Here is a 17,159-nt window from a genome sequence, read left to right as displayed (position 1 = left end):
GTAGAGAAAATACAATGGTTCAAGGGAGAACACTAGATTTGTTTATGGGTAAACTGATGGCTCAAGGGTTTTCTTCTTTGCCTTTGTTCCTGTCTTTCCTGAACAGCACATACCCTTCAATCCCTGGACTCCAGCCATGCCTATTCCACCAGGTTTCTGTTATCCCTGCAGTGTCTGGTTTCACTTCCTGCAGCAGCAGCTCTAGTTCCTCCATTTTGTTGCCCAGCCTCCTTGCCTTGGTGTACAGGCATCTTAATTGCTGCTGCTTGGCTTCACCCACATTCCTCGCCCAGCTGGGTACAGTCATTCTGCTTCAAGCATCACCTTCCTGAATGGAGGAGGGAGGGGAGAATCCCTCCGCTCCCCAAGCCAGACCTGGGCTCGCTGGTGCCTGTGGCTCTGAGACAACCGGAAACACTCCAGTGGACGGGCAGGCTGGGCTGGGGGAGGGGAGAGCCTGGAGGCTGATCTCTCCCCGGCCAAGGCTGAGACCCAGAAAGACCCCATCCATGGGGGGGCAGGGGGCTGGTGCAACATCCCAGACCAGTTCTCAGCTCCCTGCCCCCTCGGGTAAGACCTCTGCCTGTGTAGCCTCAGACTCTGCTCAGCCCTCTCAGTTGCACCCTCCATGCCCCCCGCGCAGGACCCACCTTGGCACAGGGTCGTGTTCCCATTGGAGGGGACATAGCCGGCCCGGCACTCACACCAGTAGCTCCCATTGGTGTTGATACACATGATCTTGGGGCTGCAGATATCTGGGGTCTTGCGGCACTCACAATGTCTGGGAAGGGATAGCGGGGTGGGAGGGGTCACACACAGCAGGGCAGGGGGCTCACTGGGGGCGAATGACCACAGAGACACCCCCAACCCATTGCAGGGGCCGTGGTCTGTCGGTCTGTCTGCTCCATCTAACCCCACCCCCATTCTATTCTCCTTTCTTCCCTGCTATGTGCAGTGCCCCAATCCCTGCAGCAAAACCCCTCCCACCCCATCCCAGACTGGGGACCAAATCTTATCCAGACCAGGACCCTGCGATCCCCTCCCTGCACCAGCCCTGACAGAGCGGGGTTAAGGGGGGGCTGATCAGCCAGTTAAGCTGCAAAGGGGAAGTGACTCAGGCTGCGTGCAGGGCGCTGGCTAGAAGGAAGCTCGCCTGGGAGGGGACAGGTGGGGCTTCTCTACAGCCCGCGGGCTGGGCCCAGTGGTGGGGGCCTGAGGCGAGGGGGGCTAGGAAGCCCCGAGGGGGGGCTGGGAGCCCCGGAGGAAGGGTTTCGCTATTAGGCATAGGACGGAGGGGTCTGGCTTTGAAAGGCTCCCCCAGAATGGGGATCACAGCGTGACCTGGCCAGACGGCCGAGACACGGGGCAGCCACGATCATGGAGCTGCAATGGTGGAAGAGAAGAAAGGGGCGCTGAACTGGAGCTAGTCGCCAGAAGGGGGCGCCATGCTCAGTGTTACAGACCCCAGCCCCATGGGTCCCCTTCCCATTCGGGATACACTCCAGCCCTGCCCCTCCCCTGGAGCACTAGGAGAAGGGTGCAGAGGAGGTGGGCTGTGCCCAGGGAAGTGCAGGGGAATTGGGTGCTGTCCCTTTAATCTAGTTTGTTTGCCCTCTGGTGGCTCTCACGGGGGGTCTGTGGCAGAAGCCCCCAGACCCCCGACTTGCGGCCAGTGCACCCACCTGTACTGACCTGGGCAACGGGAGTCCCAGGACCCAGGTGACTGATGTCCTGAGTATTCAGCAGTCAAAGGCTGGATTCACAGCTACACGGAGACCCTGCCGGGCCACTCTGGCAGTGTAATGGTCTCTGACAATCCCCACATCCTGTGCAGGGGCCTCCCCAGCCAGCCTGGAGCAGGTGTAAGGGCCCTTCATCCACCCTGCCGCCAGCCTGTTGTAGGGGGTGGTTCGGGGCATGGCCGTAGTACCCTGTGCTGGGGCTGTTCTCAGCACCCTGGGGCCAATCAGGCAGATTGGGGCCTGTCTAGAGCATCAGGCACTGGGGTTATTCTCTGCTCCCCAGAGCCCATGGGGGCAGAGCGCACTGTGCTGTGTCTATGGACCATATATAAGGCTCCTTCCCAGGCTCAGGGGGGCCCTAGCAGCCCGGATGCTGTGTGCTGGGGACAGCGAGGGCCCCACCCATCTCCCTGGTGCTTCTCTGCAAACCTAGGGTTTATTCCCAATCCAAACACCAAGCCAGGGGAGCTCCTGCCCCCCACGCTCTAGGGCAGCAGTTGAGGGTCACGGCTGATCACAGCCCCGGTGAGTGGATCGGGGGCCTTTGCTGCAGCTGGCAGCAGCCTCTGGTGCAGCACCAGGCCTGGAATGAGCCCAGGGGTGTGGGGGACTGAGCAGGGCGTAGTGGCAGCAAGGGGAGAGCTCACCCTGGCAGCTGTTCTCACTCAGGTGTGGGAACTTGGCTTTCCCAGACCTGGACTCGTATCCATCGATGCAGCTGCAGGAGTAATTCCCAGTCACATTGGTGCAGTTGGTGTTGGGTCCGCAGTTTACTCCACTGAGCCCCAGACACTCGTCAATATCTGCTTCCCAGTCTTTATTCAGGTCATGTACATTGGCCAAACTGGACAGTCTCTACGCAAAAGACTAAATGGACACAAATCTGACATCAGGAATTATAAGAGTCAAAAACCAATAGGAGAACACTTCAGTCTCCCTGGTCACTCAATAACAGTCCTAAAAGTGGCAATTCTTCAACCACAAACTTCAAAACAGACTCCAACGTGAATCTGCAAAACTAGAATTAATATGCAAACTGACACCATCAAATTAGGCCTGAATAAAGACTGGGAATGGTTGGGTCATTACAAACCCAATTTCCCCCATACTAATTTGCCCCTACTGTTACTCACACCTTCTTGTCAATTGTTTGAAAGGGGCCACTCTCATTACCACTACAAAAGTGATTTTTCCTCCCTTGGTATCCTATTGTTAATTGAATTGACTGGCCTCCCACTTGGTAAGGCAACTCCCAGCTTTTCATATGTTGTGTATTTATACCTGCTACTGTATTTTCCACTCCATGCATTTGGTGAAATGGGTTCTAGCCCACGAAAGCTTATGCCCAAATCAATTTGTTAGTCTCTAAGCTGCCACAAGGACTCTCATTATTTTTTGCTGATACAGACTAACACGGCTGCCACTCTGAAACCTTTCCGGTTCTGAAGATCCTGGGTTTCCTTTCTGTTGGTAAACCGTATGGTCAACTGCTTGACCACACTTTGGTTCGTTATGCAGTATGCCCAAGAGACCAAATAACCAATATCGGTCTGGTTTATTGCTAATACTCAGTAACAGCATATTAACAAAGGTTCAATACAACTCCAATTTTCAGGAATATCTCCTGCAGCAGTGCTGAATTCACCTTACAAAGAAGGCTTGTGTCCAGAGTCACACCCCTAAAGCTGTCCTTTTATACCCAACCTGTTTACAAGGAAAGAGGTACTGTATGCAGCCTGTGAGGCTATTCTTAACCAATCATCTTTCTACCTTGTTTTTCCTGGTACCACACGGTACCCTCTTAGCTCTTTGTTCTGGACTCAGGAATTCAAGGTACCAAGAGCGTGATGCACCTCCTAGGCTTGTCCCATATATATTGTCCTTATCTTTGGGACATTCCAATGAGAGTAACTCCCTGCCTGTTTCTACAGTAGAACACCCCATATGTGCTGATCCTGAAAGTTTTCCTGGCTAATGCAAGGTGTTATGGGATACTTAGCACAGGTGAACAAGATTATAGGAAGATACAGGCTACCATTCCAGGCCATGTAACTGCTAGAGGTGTATATACAAGGGATGTTATATGTGTTGTTAGAGAGCTTATTCCTTCACTCTCCCACTTCCCTGGTCCTTCTCGCATGAACAGAGAGCAACAATACCCGAAGTCCGAAGGTGCAAACAATTCTGTGTTTATTGGGGTGAACTTCCAGCAAGCTTAAATTCAAGTTCATTTTTCCTTATTTTCGAATCCAAACTTAGTTCCTGTTTGCCTTTAATTTATATAGTAATATTCACAGAATCAGAGAGAGACCTTGCAAATAAACATACAAAACAATACAGAAGCGAGGATTTCACAACTACATCTATACAGACATAAGGATTCTCCAGCTGTCTATTAATAAGTAAGTTCTTACCAGACAGAAAACTATCAAACTAAATTTCCGTTCATATCTTCTCGGCTCTTCCCTTTCTCTGGCGGTAATAAACCGGATCACCTCCTAACAGCCCCCGGTTGCCTTATTTCAATATGACTAAACAGGGCCTCAGACTGTCCCAGTGAGAGAAGGCCCTTATATAGATAGACAATGATTTTAATTCTTTCTTTTATACCTCTGTAAGTAGCTAAGGGATAAGAATACACCTGCATTCTTAAAGTATAGGCCTTTGCAGACAGGCTTGAATATCTATATCGTAACGTGTTAAGCACATACTATCCATATTAATATATGTAATTTGAATCATACCTATTGATCATGCAATATATTAGCCCAGCATATATAGGTGCACACTTCAGAAATAGATTTAACCAGACTGATCCATAGTTATTCCCTGGGACTCAGTAGCTGTGAAAGTGGTGAAAAGCCATCTGGGACCCTCCACGCCTGGTCTGATAGCGAGCCCATCTCAGCCAGTCCCAGGAATCTGGCCCAGTAAATCTAAGGGTGTTTCAGAGAATCTGCCTTGAGTCTCAGTTAGTGCAACGTGAGCATTGGAGGGAGCAGAGGAAATTGCACATTACACCAATGTAGCATATGCCTAGGTGTAAACTCTAGCTCGAGGAGACATACCCAGCTGGCATCTGACCCAGCTGGCATGCCAAAAATTGATGTGTGGCTGCGGTTGACCAAGTAACCTGCCCCGACTACGATCCCGTCCAAAACCACAGGTATGGACTCAGGGCAGCCAGTCCCTCCTGCCTCCACGGTGACACACATATTTCTAGCAAGATGAGAGCTAGCGCAATTATGTCGTCTCAAGCTGGAACATTCACCTTCCAGCCCCGGTGCAGACAGACCCGTAGGCCCGCCGGACTCTCCTAGCCCCACCCAAGTTCAGCCCACGGACTTTGTTCCACTCACCCAGTGGATACACATCACCTCAGTGGCTCAGATGCTATCAGGGCAGTAGGTCAAATTCTGAGGATTTTGAGCTTTGCAGCCTCCTAATCTTCGATAATTTAGACAGGAAGCCAAGTTGACTCATGTCCTGTTACATTATATCGTATCAACCAACAGTACTACACACAGGAAAGCACCGTCTTCTCAGCATGCCCTGCTCTCCTCCCTTCTGACCTACCACTCCTCCCAGCCCCAAAAGCATTTACCTTGCTGAGTACCTGATACCCTATGGGGGAAAATGACCACAGTGCAGAGGGCCTAGCACCACTTCACAGAATCACTGAAATGTGGACTTGAAGGGACCTCAGAAGGTCAAACAATCATCACCGTGTGCTGAGGCAGGACCAAGTGCACCTAGACCATCCCTGGCAGGTCTTTGTCCAGCCTGTTCTTAAACCCCCCAATAACAGGGATTCCACAGCCTCCCTAGGTCACCTGTTCCTGTGCTGAACCATCCTTAGACTTAGAAAGTTTTTCCTAATATCTAACCTAAATCTCCCTGGCTGCTCATTAAGCCAATTCCTTCTTGTCCTACCCTTGGTGGACATGGGCACCAATTGATCACAGTCCTCTTTATAACGACCTTTGCATATTTGCAGATTATTATCATGTCCTCCATCAGCCGTCTCGCCTCTGGACAAAACATGCTCAGTTCTTTCAACCTTTTCTCACAGGTCATGTTTTCTAAACCTCTGATCATTTCTGTTGCTCTCCTCTGGACTCTGTACAATTTGTCCTCATCCTTCTTGAAGCGCAGCACCCAAACCTGGACACGGTTCTCCTGCGCTGAGTAGAGGAGAACAGTCACTTGACATTTGCCTTTTTTCAATAGCATCGCACTGCAGACTCACATTTCATTTGTGGTCCACCAGAAAACTTATACCCTTTTCTGCAGTGTGGCTGCCGAGCCAGTGAGTCCCCATCCCTCCCTGCAAGTAATGACTTCCAATTAGCTTTGCACCCTCCTTGTGGTAGTTTCATCTAGTTCATATTTCCTTAGTTTGAGTAGGAAATGTCATGTGGGACTGTGTTGAAAGGCTTACTAAATTCAAGATACATCATGTCAACCTCTTCCCCCACAATCCACTAGACGTGGTACCCAATCAAAGAAGGATATAATGTTTGTTTGTCAGGTCTTGATCTCAGGGCCGGCTCTAGGTTTTTTGCCGCCCCAAGCAAAAAAATTTTTGGCTGCTCTCCATCCCAGCCCTGGGCTCCCCCCCGCACACCGCTGCTGCCCCAGCCCTGGGCTCCGCCCCACATCCCTCTGCTGCCCCAGCGCTGGGCTTCCCCCTGTCCCCCCCCACCCGTGCCCTCCGCCCACCGCACGGCCGCCCCCGCCCTGGGCTCCCTGCCCCACCAGTGCCCCCACACCTCCTGCCACCCCAACCCTGGGCTCTCCTCTGCCCACCTGCACCTCCTTCTGCCGCAGCGCTGGGTCACTGGTAACTCGCTCCCAAGGGGGTCATTCAGCAGGAATTTTGGATGTGCACAAAACACAGACAGGATTGGGTCCCATATGGTTACAGAACATACATAAGAACGGCCGTACCGGGTCAGACCAAAGGTCCATCTAGCCCAGTATCTGTCCACCGACAGTGGCCAATGCCAGGTGCCCCTGAGGGAGTGAATCTAACAGGCAATGATCAAGTGATCTCTCTCCTGCCATCCATCTCCATCCTCTGACGAACAGAGGCTAGGGACACCATTCTTATCCATCCTGGCTAATAGCCATTTATGGACTTAGCCACCATGAATTTATCCAGTCCCCTTTTAAACATTGTTATAGTCCTAGCCTTCACACCCTCCTCAGGTAAGGAGTGCCACAAGTTGACTGTGCGCCATGTGAAGAAGAACTTCCTTTATTTGTTTTAAACCTGCTGCCTATTAATTTCATTTGGTGACCCCTAGTTCTTGTATTATGGGAATAAGTAAATAACTTTTCCTTATCCACTTTCTCAACATCACTCATTACTATTTGGGGGGAGGGATAGCTCAGTGGTTTGAGCATTGGCCTGCTAAACCCAGGGTTGTGAGTTCAATCCTTGAGGAGGCCACTTAGGGATCTGGGGCAAAAATTGGTCCTGCTAGTGAAGGCAGGGGGCTGGACTTGATGACCTTTGAAGGTCCCTTCCAGTTCTAGGAGATTGGTATATCTCCAGTTGTTATTATTATTATTTATTATTACACAATTGCAATGAATCTTACAAGATATGCCCCAGTATCAGTAGAAAAGTTATGATTTGCTAAGTATGATAATCTTGTTTATATGTATGTATCGTCTTTGCATTGTGAGTTATAAATGTGTGATATATCTGTGCTGTGTTTCTGGGTGGCACCCCCAGACAGATTGGCATCAGCACTATCTAGTCTGTTTGATGGCCCATCAGGGGTAATCAGCTATACCAGCATTTCTCAAACTGGGGTTTGCAAGGGCATTCCAGAGGGTCTGCAGGCCCCGCTGGCCAAGTCCTCCACCTCCCTCCCAGTGCCTTCTGCATGCTGTTTAGCGGCTTGCAGGAAGCGCTGGGAGGGCGAGGGAGAGTGAGGGGCAGGGATGGGGGGTGCTCGGGGGAGGGGGAAGAGAGAGGCAGGGAAGAGGAGGAGCAGGGGTGGAGCTGGGGCAGGAAGAGGTGGGGAGGGGTCTTGGGGAAATGGATGGAATGGGTGTGGGGCCTAGGGCTGAGCCAGGGGCTTGGGGGTCTGCGAAAAATTTTAAATTAAAATGAGCAGGGGCGGCTCTAGCTTTTTTGCCACCCCAAGCATGGGAGGCAGGCTGCCTGCGGGAGGTCCGAAGGTCCCGTTGCTTCGGGGTACCCACTGCCGAATTGCCGCTGAATCCACGGGACTGGCAGACCTCCCACAGGTGTGCCGCCAAAGGCTGCCTGACTGCCGCCCTCACAGGGACCACCAAGCCGCCCCCTGTGGCTTGCCGCCCCAGGCACCCGCTTACAGCGCTGATTCCTGGAGCCACCATTGAAAATGAGGTCCTCAGGTCACTAAAATTTGAGAAATGCTGAACTCTACAATGAACACATTGAGAGAAGCCAGGGGCTATGCCTATGAGTCAGCAGGACATGTAGGGACTATGCCCATGTGCTGTGAGCTTGTGTTTGGGACACAGGAAGTACAAGCCACATGGGAAAGGATATAAAAAGGCAGCTGCATCACCTCCATTTTGCCTTCAATCTTGCTTCTCACATCTGGAGTAATTTCTCTGCAAACTGAAGCTTTAAACAAAGGTCTGATAGACACAGCTAAGCTGTAGGTATGTTCCAGAGGGACTTTACAAGCCAGCAAACTCACCAAGACTGCTAAGAACCTGATATATGGACCTTGAAGCCATATGTATCGGATTGCTTTGATCATTTAACAGCTCTCTTCTCTTTCTTTTCTTTTCATTTATAATACAACCTTTAGTTTTAGATACAAAGCAGGGGTCGGCAATCTTTCAGAAGTGGTATGCCAAATCTTCATTTATTCAGTCTAATTTAAGGTTTCGTGTGCCAGTAATACATTTTAACATTTTTAGAGGGTCTCTCTCTATAAGTCTAGAAGTATCTGAGGCTGGCAGCAGGCTGAGCAGGCCTGGGAGCCGAGATCTCAGCTAGCAAGGGGCCTGTGGCCCGAACCCCAGACAGTCAGTGGGCTGAGCGGGCTGGCGGACAGGACCCCAGACCGGCAGCGGGCTGAGCGGCTCAGCCGCTGGCTCCTGCCAGCCGGGGTCTTGGCCGCTGGCCCCGCTCAGACTGCTTCTGGCAGGGGGTTCCGTTCACCCAGACCGGCAGCGGGCTGAGTGGGGCCAGCGGCCAGAATCCCGGCTGGCAGCAACATCCCAGTAAAAATTGGCTCGCGTGCCGCCTTTGGCACACATGCCGCAGGTTGCCATCCCCTGTACTAAAGGACTGGCTGGCAGTGTGTATTTTGGGTAAGATCCAAACTAATATTGCCTTGGCAATGTGGCTGCCCCTTTGGGAATCAGAAGACCATTTTGTTAAGTGACTAGAGTTTTAAGTAACTTCTCACTTTACTGGACCTCTCTGCTGATTGGGAGCCAGAGACTGGAATGCAATCAAGGGGTCTGTGTGAGTTCTTTTTTTCAGCTTCTCGATAACCAGTGTGGGGGATCCAAGGCACAGACTGACTGGTTGGTGATTCTAACTACAGTGTTAACCACCAGTTCTGGGGGAATCTGCTCTCCTTTTTGCAGCCTGCCCTGACCTTGGCATTGTCAGTGTGGGCTACTCTAGGCACCTCAGATCACAACCCCAGCCCTGCCCCCTTGACCCTGACCCATCCTGTAGGCCACAGATTATACCCCGAGGTTCCGACTCAGCGTTCATTCAGCAAAATTCCCACTGATTTTGCTCAAATCAGGAGCTCAGAGTTCAGCCCTTTGATCTGAGTCTGACAATGAGATACCTCCACTCCGCTGAGACCCATAAGGAGTGCGAAGCTGGAGAGATGGTCACAGCTGCAGATGGTGTGAGTGCTGTTCGTGTGGAGAATGGTGCAGCCATCCTCAGCCCAGGTGCCTTTCCCAGCGATGAATTTCCAGTGAACGCAGCGAGTCTCTTCCTCCTCTTTCTTTGCCTGGAAAGAAAAACACCCCATCATCATCCTCACTGGATCATGGGGAGAACACTGTTTCTTTTGTCACACATCTCTAATAGACCATCATAAACCTGAAATCACCAACGGCTTCATGGCTCTCATTGTGCTGCACGTAACAGTCATTTGGGACTTCCCACTGGCAGTGGAAATACAAGTGAGATCCTTCAGCTCCAATAGCACAAGCCCACGATCCCAGAGCTAAAGTAGTAATTCCCTTAACTCTGAGCACTGTAGGGTCTATGACACACAATTTGAGCCATTAAAAGGCATTCACACACACACCTACAAATACCCACATGCACTCTAGTGAGTTCATCACTTTATCAAAGAAGGCACCATCTCATGCTGTTTCCCTGAACTCTGCTATCTATGGGGCAGTCCCCAAACTGTGGGGTGCACCACCCTAGGGGGACATAGAGGAACCTTCTGAGGGACACGACAAGTCCTGGGTCAGCCTCAAAGGGGGGCGGAGAGAGAGCACCACCCAGCCCCTACCCACTCTGAGCTCTGCTCTGGTCCCACCAGTAGCCGCATCCCCGACTTCCAGCCCCAGGCCTGGCACCATCCCCAACCTCAGCATGGCTCCACTCCCAGCCCTAGCCCCTTTGCAGCTCCACTCCCGGCACAGGCCCAGCTGGGGGTAGCGGGGAGAGCTGGGAGCAGAGCCACACCTGGCCATGGGTTCGGCTGATGGCCCCCACTGCAGCTCGGCTGCTTCTCCACTCCCACCCCCAGCCTCGGCCCCCAGCCATGGCTATGGCCCTGCTCCCAGGCCCAGACCCAAACCAGTACTTTCCCCTGCCCCTGAGCCGTGGCCCTGCTCCCAGCCCCGTTTCAGAGGGAGGGGCCTGATAGCCATAAGCAGGGGCGCGACCTCAAAAGTTTGGGAACCACTGCTATAGGGAGTTGCCTTCCAGTTGTTCCTGCTCTAAGGGATGAGCCAGGCACAGTTGTTACTCTAGAGCATTTTACATGATGAGTCATAACCCAGTCGGGCCTGGTGTGAACCCTATGTAACGTCCTCCACCGAAACAGCCCCCGTGTCAGGACTGAAGAAGCTCCTCTCTTTCTCAGATAACTGTTTCTCAGTCCAGAAAGGCAACAGAACTCAAATGCCCTGCACGAGATGCACCTTTAAGTGACCAGCTGGAGCCCCGGACACAGAGCAAAGTAAAAGGATCGACACTCACCTGTCTATGGCGCAGGGTGAAGTTCACAGGTTTGGAGATGTTCATGAGGCTCCTGCTGCCAACAGCCCCACTCACCACCCTGGAATTCAGGTGACAATTCCTCAATTTCTCATCAGCCGTTAGATCTCCCTCGTTGAGAAATCTCTTGTTAATGATGGAGCCCAGGGTGGAGTAAGAAATAAAAGCAACAGCCCAGGAATCTGAAAACATGAAATGATGCCTCATCATAGAGACAGGGACACTGAGACAAAGAAAGAGCAAGCCAGGTGCCAAAGGTCACAGCGAGTCTGGGGCAGAGCTGGGAAAAGAACCCAGGAGTCCTGGCTGGCAGTTTGAGCTTTAACCACTGGAGTATGTTGCCTCCTCCCTCTTCTTCCACAGAAGCCCTTCTGTGCTGGAAAAATCCAGAGTGCTCTATGCGAGTGTGATTCTTGAAGTGCACTAACATACATTAAAGCACACTAGGGAACCTTTAGTGCACACTAGTAGGGTCTATGCAGACCGATTAATGCACAGTATGGTAGTGCTCTTTAGAAATCATATCCCCACACTGCACATTATCCAGCTAGGTAGACAGTTGTAGGTGAAAGGCACTGAGGTGAAGCCATAGTTTTTCTTGGTTAGGAGAGGCAGAGGGGTTGGCTAGTGAGGAGTTTTCCCTGGTGATAAAGAATTAAGAACCAGTCCCAGTCAGGTCCTACTGGCCTGCAAATTGGAGTAAAACTGTTAAATATTATCCTGGTTCCATTCCCGGAAGACATGTACGTCAACCGGGCCTAGCTGGGCTCATCATCAGGACATCATGTGTTGGGTCAATGGATCTCTGATCTTTCCATTCTCTGGACCAATTCACATGCCTGTCAAAGCTTCTCTCTTCTCCATGCCCCTCCCCCCATTGCTTGGTTTTCATGCTGAGAGCCAACCAGGAATGAAGGGCTCTGAGAGCTCAACGGCCTGAGAAACACTGGCTCAGCCAACAAGGTCCACACTAGTGTCAGGATAACAGAGGCGAGCGAACCAGCCTGGGGCGAGGGGAAGGGGAGAACTAGGGCTGGGGTTTGGTGTCTAGCTACAGGGGCGAGTGCCTATGAAGCACCAGGATGGTACCTTCTGTCGCTGCTCTGGTGACCGTATCGCAGTGAATGTCCATTGCCTGCTCCTGAGCTCTCAGCGTGAAGACCTTATCACAGGGACCTGCAGCCAGCTCAACATGGAGCGTCTCGATAGCTGGGGAGGGAAATGGCAAAGCCTCTTGCTGCAAGGGCAAGGCAGGTTTGGAGCTCCACTCTCTGAATCCCACCAGCCCTCCCCCTTTCTCCTCACCTCCATTTCTCTGTGTTTCCCTGAGCCCCTCTGGCTGACCTATGATCCATCATCACTTTGTCCCCATGAAAATGCCACTGTGCCAAGAGGCAGAAGGCAACTGTGCCTCCCCAAACAGCCTGGCTTGGCCCCACCCATGCTCCGCCCTCAGGCCTCCTCCTGCCTGCTTCCAGTTCCCTTCCCGCCTTTCCGTGGCTGAGAAGCTGGGGCAGGCAGGCTGGGGCTGGTGCTCACAAGGTCGCATCACACCGCCTGCTCATCCACCCAGCACTGGGGTTGGCTTGAGGATGATCCAGCTGACCTGTGTTCCAGGGCTCGGGCGCTCGCTGCGCTGCCCGCCTAGCACTCCAGGGCTGGGGTAGCGAGGGTGGAGGGATGGGTTTCTCTGGGCTCCAGCGGAAGAGATGGGGTGGAAGAGGAGGGGTGGGGCCATGGGCAGAGAAGGAGGGGCCGGGGGCTATTCTCTCCTGATGGCTAGCCTCTCAATGGCTCGTTCACCTGCCACCCAGGGCTGGGTTATAAAACCTGAGAGAGGGGCAGCGAGGATGCAGTGGTGTTCTGTATTGAGAACAGTATAACCCCCTAACTCACAGCCACCACAAAGCAATATGGGAGCCTTCCATCCTCCTCACCCATAGATTCTGTTGTCACAGTCTGGGACGTATTCTTCGGAGACCTCAAAGCAGCTGTCAGTGCAGCCAATTCCACACTCTGCAGGAGGAACGTCACGGCAGAGGCCACCTCCCCTCGTTCTCCTTCCCACCAGCACTGAGGATGGAGCTATTCAGGAAGGAACCAAAGGGACGAGCAACATCCTGGGATTGTGAAAGAAAACACCCTGAGAAGGAGGGAGGATTTCAGTGGTTCATGAGCCACATTATTCAGACTCCCAGGGGAACAATGACCCTCTTAGGGACATACGGGTTCATAGTGACCTTCCCCACTCGGAGGGACTGCAGCATTCTCGAAGAGGGAGCCCTTTGCAGAGCGGGTGAGTCTACTGCAGCTTGCTCAGGACTCCACAGTAAGCTGAAGCCAGGGTCGGGCTAACACCCTGTGTCATTCACTCCTCATCCCTGGTCCCTTCAGTGTAGGTGGCAGAGAACATTGCAGCAAACCAGCAGGCATCTAGGTCCTCTCCGTGTTGCCCCCGGAAGCAATTTGGATCTTCCTAGGACCATTAGGGACAGAACCCAGATCCCCTGCCACTTCAGCTAGAGAGCATGCACATGCGCGCACACACCCCTGTTCTGAAAAGCAGCTACAGTTCCCCAAAGTGAGACTGCTATTCCTGTGCTCAGGGCATTTGCCCATAGAGCGCCAACACCCGTAGGGGCAGAACCTCTGACCTGCAGCGATACTGCTCTGTCCCCTGCACACATGGTCTCCAAATTCACCAAGGTTGAATTCACAAAGGAGCAAAATTCACTGTTGCTGCCCTGCAGAGCAAACAGAGGAAATGGGTTATTTCAGCAAGCATGGAAACGCCACCCAAAATTAAGGTCAATGGTTCCATAGAGTGATCTTGCTTTGACCTATGGCTGGCTGGCCGTCCCACTGGAATGCCCACAGATTAAGACATGTGAAGGCTCAGTGTGGTGAAGCCCACAGACACGCTGATATTTCACATAGTATTGAAGCTTTCATGCATATTAATGAATTTCTCCTTCCCTTCCTCATGGGGATTTGTAAGGATTATTTTGCTCCTTCTACAAATGGGGAACTGATGCATAGAGTGACTGAGCAAATTGCCCAAAGTCACACAGTGAGTCTGGGGCAGAGATGGGAACCGGATTCTGACTTCCTGTATCTCTGGCTGATGCCTTAACTGCAGAACTCTGATGTACAGTGGGGGTGTCATACACCATGATACGGTCGAGTTTTCAAAAGCACTTTGTGTTGGACTGATTCTGCTCCCACTGAAGTCAATGGTAAACCCTGGATAGACAGAGAATCCTCAGGCTCAAAGGCTCAAAGTTTTCTGTGTGCTCTTTGTGAAAACCCTCAAAACCCAAATAAACCCCTTCCATGTACCTGCAGAAAGACATCTTTGCACCTCTTCAACTGCTCTTTATCTGTGGAGTCTCAGTCTGACATTGAAAGGTAACATCTAGCAACAGAAAGAGAGGCAGGACAATTACATCAGGTCAACATCTGCAGGGCTAAAGTTTTCAAAAGTATCTCATGATTTGAGACCCCTTAAAAGGGCCCTGATTTTCAAACATGCTGAGCGGTCACCCTCTGACAATCAGCCCCTTTAAGGTCTCAGGTTAGGCAACCAAAATCACAAGGCAATTTTGAAAATCTTGGCCTAAGTGACACCCCTAAGGCCACACACACAGGGACTCTAGGACAGAGCTGGGAACAGAAGCTTGATCACTTGAGTCCTAGCCTAGCATTTTAGCCACAAGGGGCGTCCTTTCTTCCTAGCACAATACAAAGTTGATGATCTACTGAAACCCAGCAGGTGTTTTCTCCCTTTAACGCCATTGATCCCTTAAGCCCTGTCTATCTGACAACTTTCAACTGAGTCTGTAATCAGTTAGCAATACATTCGGCCCTGAAAGCCTGGTGTGTGTCCACACATCATCACCTGGTTAATACTCACTTAAGCTTTGTCTGTGTATCTCATTGATCAGTGTGTGTTATGTGTCCTCTAGGAGCTGGTCCACCACAGGTCTGGTTCTGCTACAGCTCCTAGCTATGGGAGTTCGTCTCTTGGCTCAAACAGTGGGGGTCATGCAGTTAAAAAGGTCTTGGGTTTGATCCATGGTGATAACCAAGCTGACTGTTGTTACATCTGTACTCAAGAAGTTTCCCTTCTCAGGAAATGTTCTAACCCTGCTATTGTACTTCTAAAAGGCCTGAGTCTCATCAAGGTATGTCTACACTAGAAACGCTAAAGTGGCGCAGCTGCAGCTGTGCCACTGTAGTGTAGACGCTGACTACAGTGAGTCAGCCACATCACTGACTACAGTGAGGGTCCAGCCACTGTGGGCACATTCTCCACAAACCCTCCCGGCCAGGAGTAAAATCCATGCAGGTGGCTGAACAGCTGCAGTTTGCCAAGGTGGGAGGGGGCCATCGTTCACCTGGGCTGAAGGTCCAAGCTCACGTGTGGGCTGCATTGGGAAGGCCCATGGCAGCTTACAACCAAGGCATTGCCCCTGCCCTGGGGACAAGACTTACCTGTTACCGGGGTATTGTGGGGAACAATCCAGTGCTCGCTGGCATGGAACAGGATAGAGAGACCCTGCCAGGACTCCCTAAGGGAAAGTCCAGCTGTCAGAAGGGGGAACCCTCAAGCACACAATGGTGGCAGATCCCAGGGAATGCCATGAGGTCCTATTTAGAACTGGCCTTTCAGAGCTGGGTAACCTGGACTACGGTGCATGTGGCAGTGGGGGTGGGGCTTATGGAGGCAGAGTCCCGTGATGCAGGCACGTCCTATGCAGAAAGCATGTGGGAGCTGTCTGAAGGGACTATCTGGCAGCCTGACATGGGCCATGCTAACTCCTCATCCTGGTGTATATGTACTAACTCCTCTCCATTTCCATCTCATTGTCCAGTCTTGGTGAGGCAGGCCAGGATGGAAACCAGCAAATGCAGGCCGTGAGCACCTCAGCAGCAGCATGGACTCCGAAGGGTCACTCCTGGAGAAATGGTATGAGGCCAGGACACCAGGGGAGTGGGACTAAACTGTTATAAGTGTCTGGGAGGTGGGGAAGGGTCATGATATAACATTAAGTTTATCACAAGAGCCCCTATGTCCCTGCTGTACTGGGTCAGCCCTGAGTCTTACTGTACTCATGTCTTGGGCATGTCTTGTACTCCAGGACATTTGCTGTCTGGTCTCTGAAGGGACTAGTTACTAAGGTACTTGCTCAAGGCACACTGCTTTCATGAGCAGAACGTGTCCTGTAGCTGGGAGCCAACAAGCCCATGGAATGAGGGAGCAGTCGAACGAAGATCCTAAATGAGAGTGGACTCCAACAAAGCTGCTCCCTGCCCAAAGTGAATGTTACTGAACTAGTGTCACTTCCTGCAAGCTCGGTGTCCTAGAGGACTTTCCTTCACTAGAAACAGGCTGATGTTCCTTTTGAATCAGAAGCTCTCTGGGGCTATATAGTGCACACTAAAATAGTGCCCTCATGTATAGGTAACATGTGACCCTAAGGCCTGGTCTGTGTACAGATCTTGTACTGGGGCAATTAGGACAGTGAGGGGTGTGACTTGTTAGCACTGTAGTCCCCAGTACCACCCCTAGAGTGGATGTAGTTCTACATCTTTATACCAGTAGAGTTTATTCACCTTCTCATATAGGAATCGCTATCCCAGGACTAGCATTCCTATACCAGCATAACTGCCTCAACACTAGGGTGCATCACTTTAACTGTACTGGTATAGCCGATGGCTCAACCCTTTGATTCGATGCCTTGGCTTCTGACTCTGGAAACATGGTCTTCAGCTTCTGTAATCTTGACATAACTCGATCATGGCATGTGACATTACAGCAGGACCTGCTGTTTATAAATGTAGTACCTTCCCCCGCCTATAGTCTGTCATCATTCCTGACTCTCTCTCTCTCTCTGCAGGATCTCTGTGAGGCTCTTGCTGTGGGAAAGAGCAGCCTGGAGAACAGTTGAAGCTTTTAAACTTGTAGATTTCCCCAATAGCCATTTTAGACATGTTCTTAGTGTCCAGACTGAGAAATAAAATGTCCTTTTGTATCAATAGTGAGTTGCGTTCTCTGCTTCCAGAAGAGACCATGTCAATGGCCTGACAGGTGCCCCAGTGCCACATTAACCCTTCTGAAAAGTGCATTTCCCATCTACTCTTCCTTCCCAACAGAAGTGGCTTGGATGGAATGAACCCTTCATTGCCTTTGAGGA

General features: G+C 51.5%; 1 protein-coding gene and 1 long non-coding RNA gene across 2 annotated transcripts; one reads left to right on the top strand and one right to left on the bottom strand.

Moving 5' to 3' along the window:
* Positions 1 to 320: 320 nt before the first annotated feature.
* Positions 321 to 12,979, bottom strand: LOC120394554 (adhesion G protein-coupled receptor E3-like). Its single transcript, XM_039518770.1, has 8 exons — positions 12,900 to 12,979; positions 12,052 to 12,171; positions 10,945 to 11,144; positions 9,563 to 9,733; positions 5,724 to 5,921; positions 5,347 to 5,366; positions 651 to 781; positions 321 to 328 (listed from the first exon to the last, which is right to left on the bottom strand). Exons 1-8 carry the CDS (start codon positions 12,901 to 12,903, stop codon positions 321 to 323), a joined length of 852 nt encoding a protein of 283 aa, XP_039374704.1. The 5' UTR covers positions 12,904 to 12,979.
* A 2,137-nt stretch (positions 12,980 to 15,116) lies between these two features.
* Positions 15,117 to 16,957, top strand: LOC120394562. Its single transcript, XR_005592341.1, has 3 exons — positions 15,117 to 15,146; positions 15,837 to 15,931; positions 16,863 to 16,957. It is a non-coding gene; the product is annotated as an uncharacterized LOC120394562 (long non-coding RNA).
* Positions 16,958 to 17,159: the final 202 nt, after the last annotated feature.

This window comes from Mauremys reevesii, unplaced genomic scaffold, assembly GCF_016161935.1.
Source record: "Mauremys reevesii isolate NIE-2019 unplaced genomic scaffold, ASM1616193v1 Contig65, whole genome shotgun sequence".
Lineage (NCBI taxonomy): Eukaryota > Metazoa > Chordata > Testudines > Geoemydidae > Mauremys > Mauremys reevesii.
Note: the sequence above shows the minus strand (reverse complement) of the source record. Positions and strands in the feature narration are given on the sequence as shown.

What these genes read in the sequence shown, in the direction of transcription:
- LOC120394554 (XM_039518770.1), bottom strand. An exon ending in TCACCCTGCGCCATAGACAG is followed by an intron (nt 9,734 to 10,944) that starts GTGAGTGTCGAT and finishes TTTTCTTTCCAG; the next exon opens with GCAAAGAAAGAGGAGGAAGA. An exon ending in TGGGTCTCAGCGGAGTGGAG is followed by an intron (nt 5,922 to 9,562) that starts GTATCTCATTGT and finishes TACTCAGCGCAG; the next exon opens with GAGAACCGTGTCCAGGTTTG.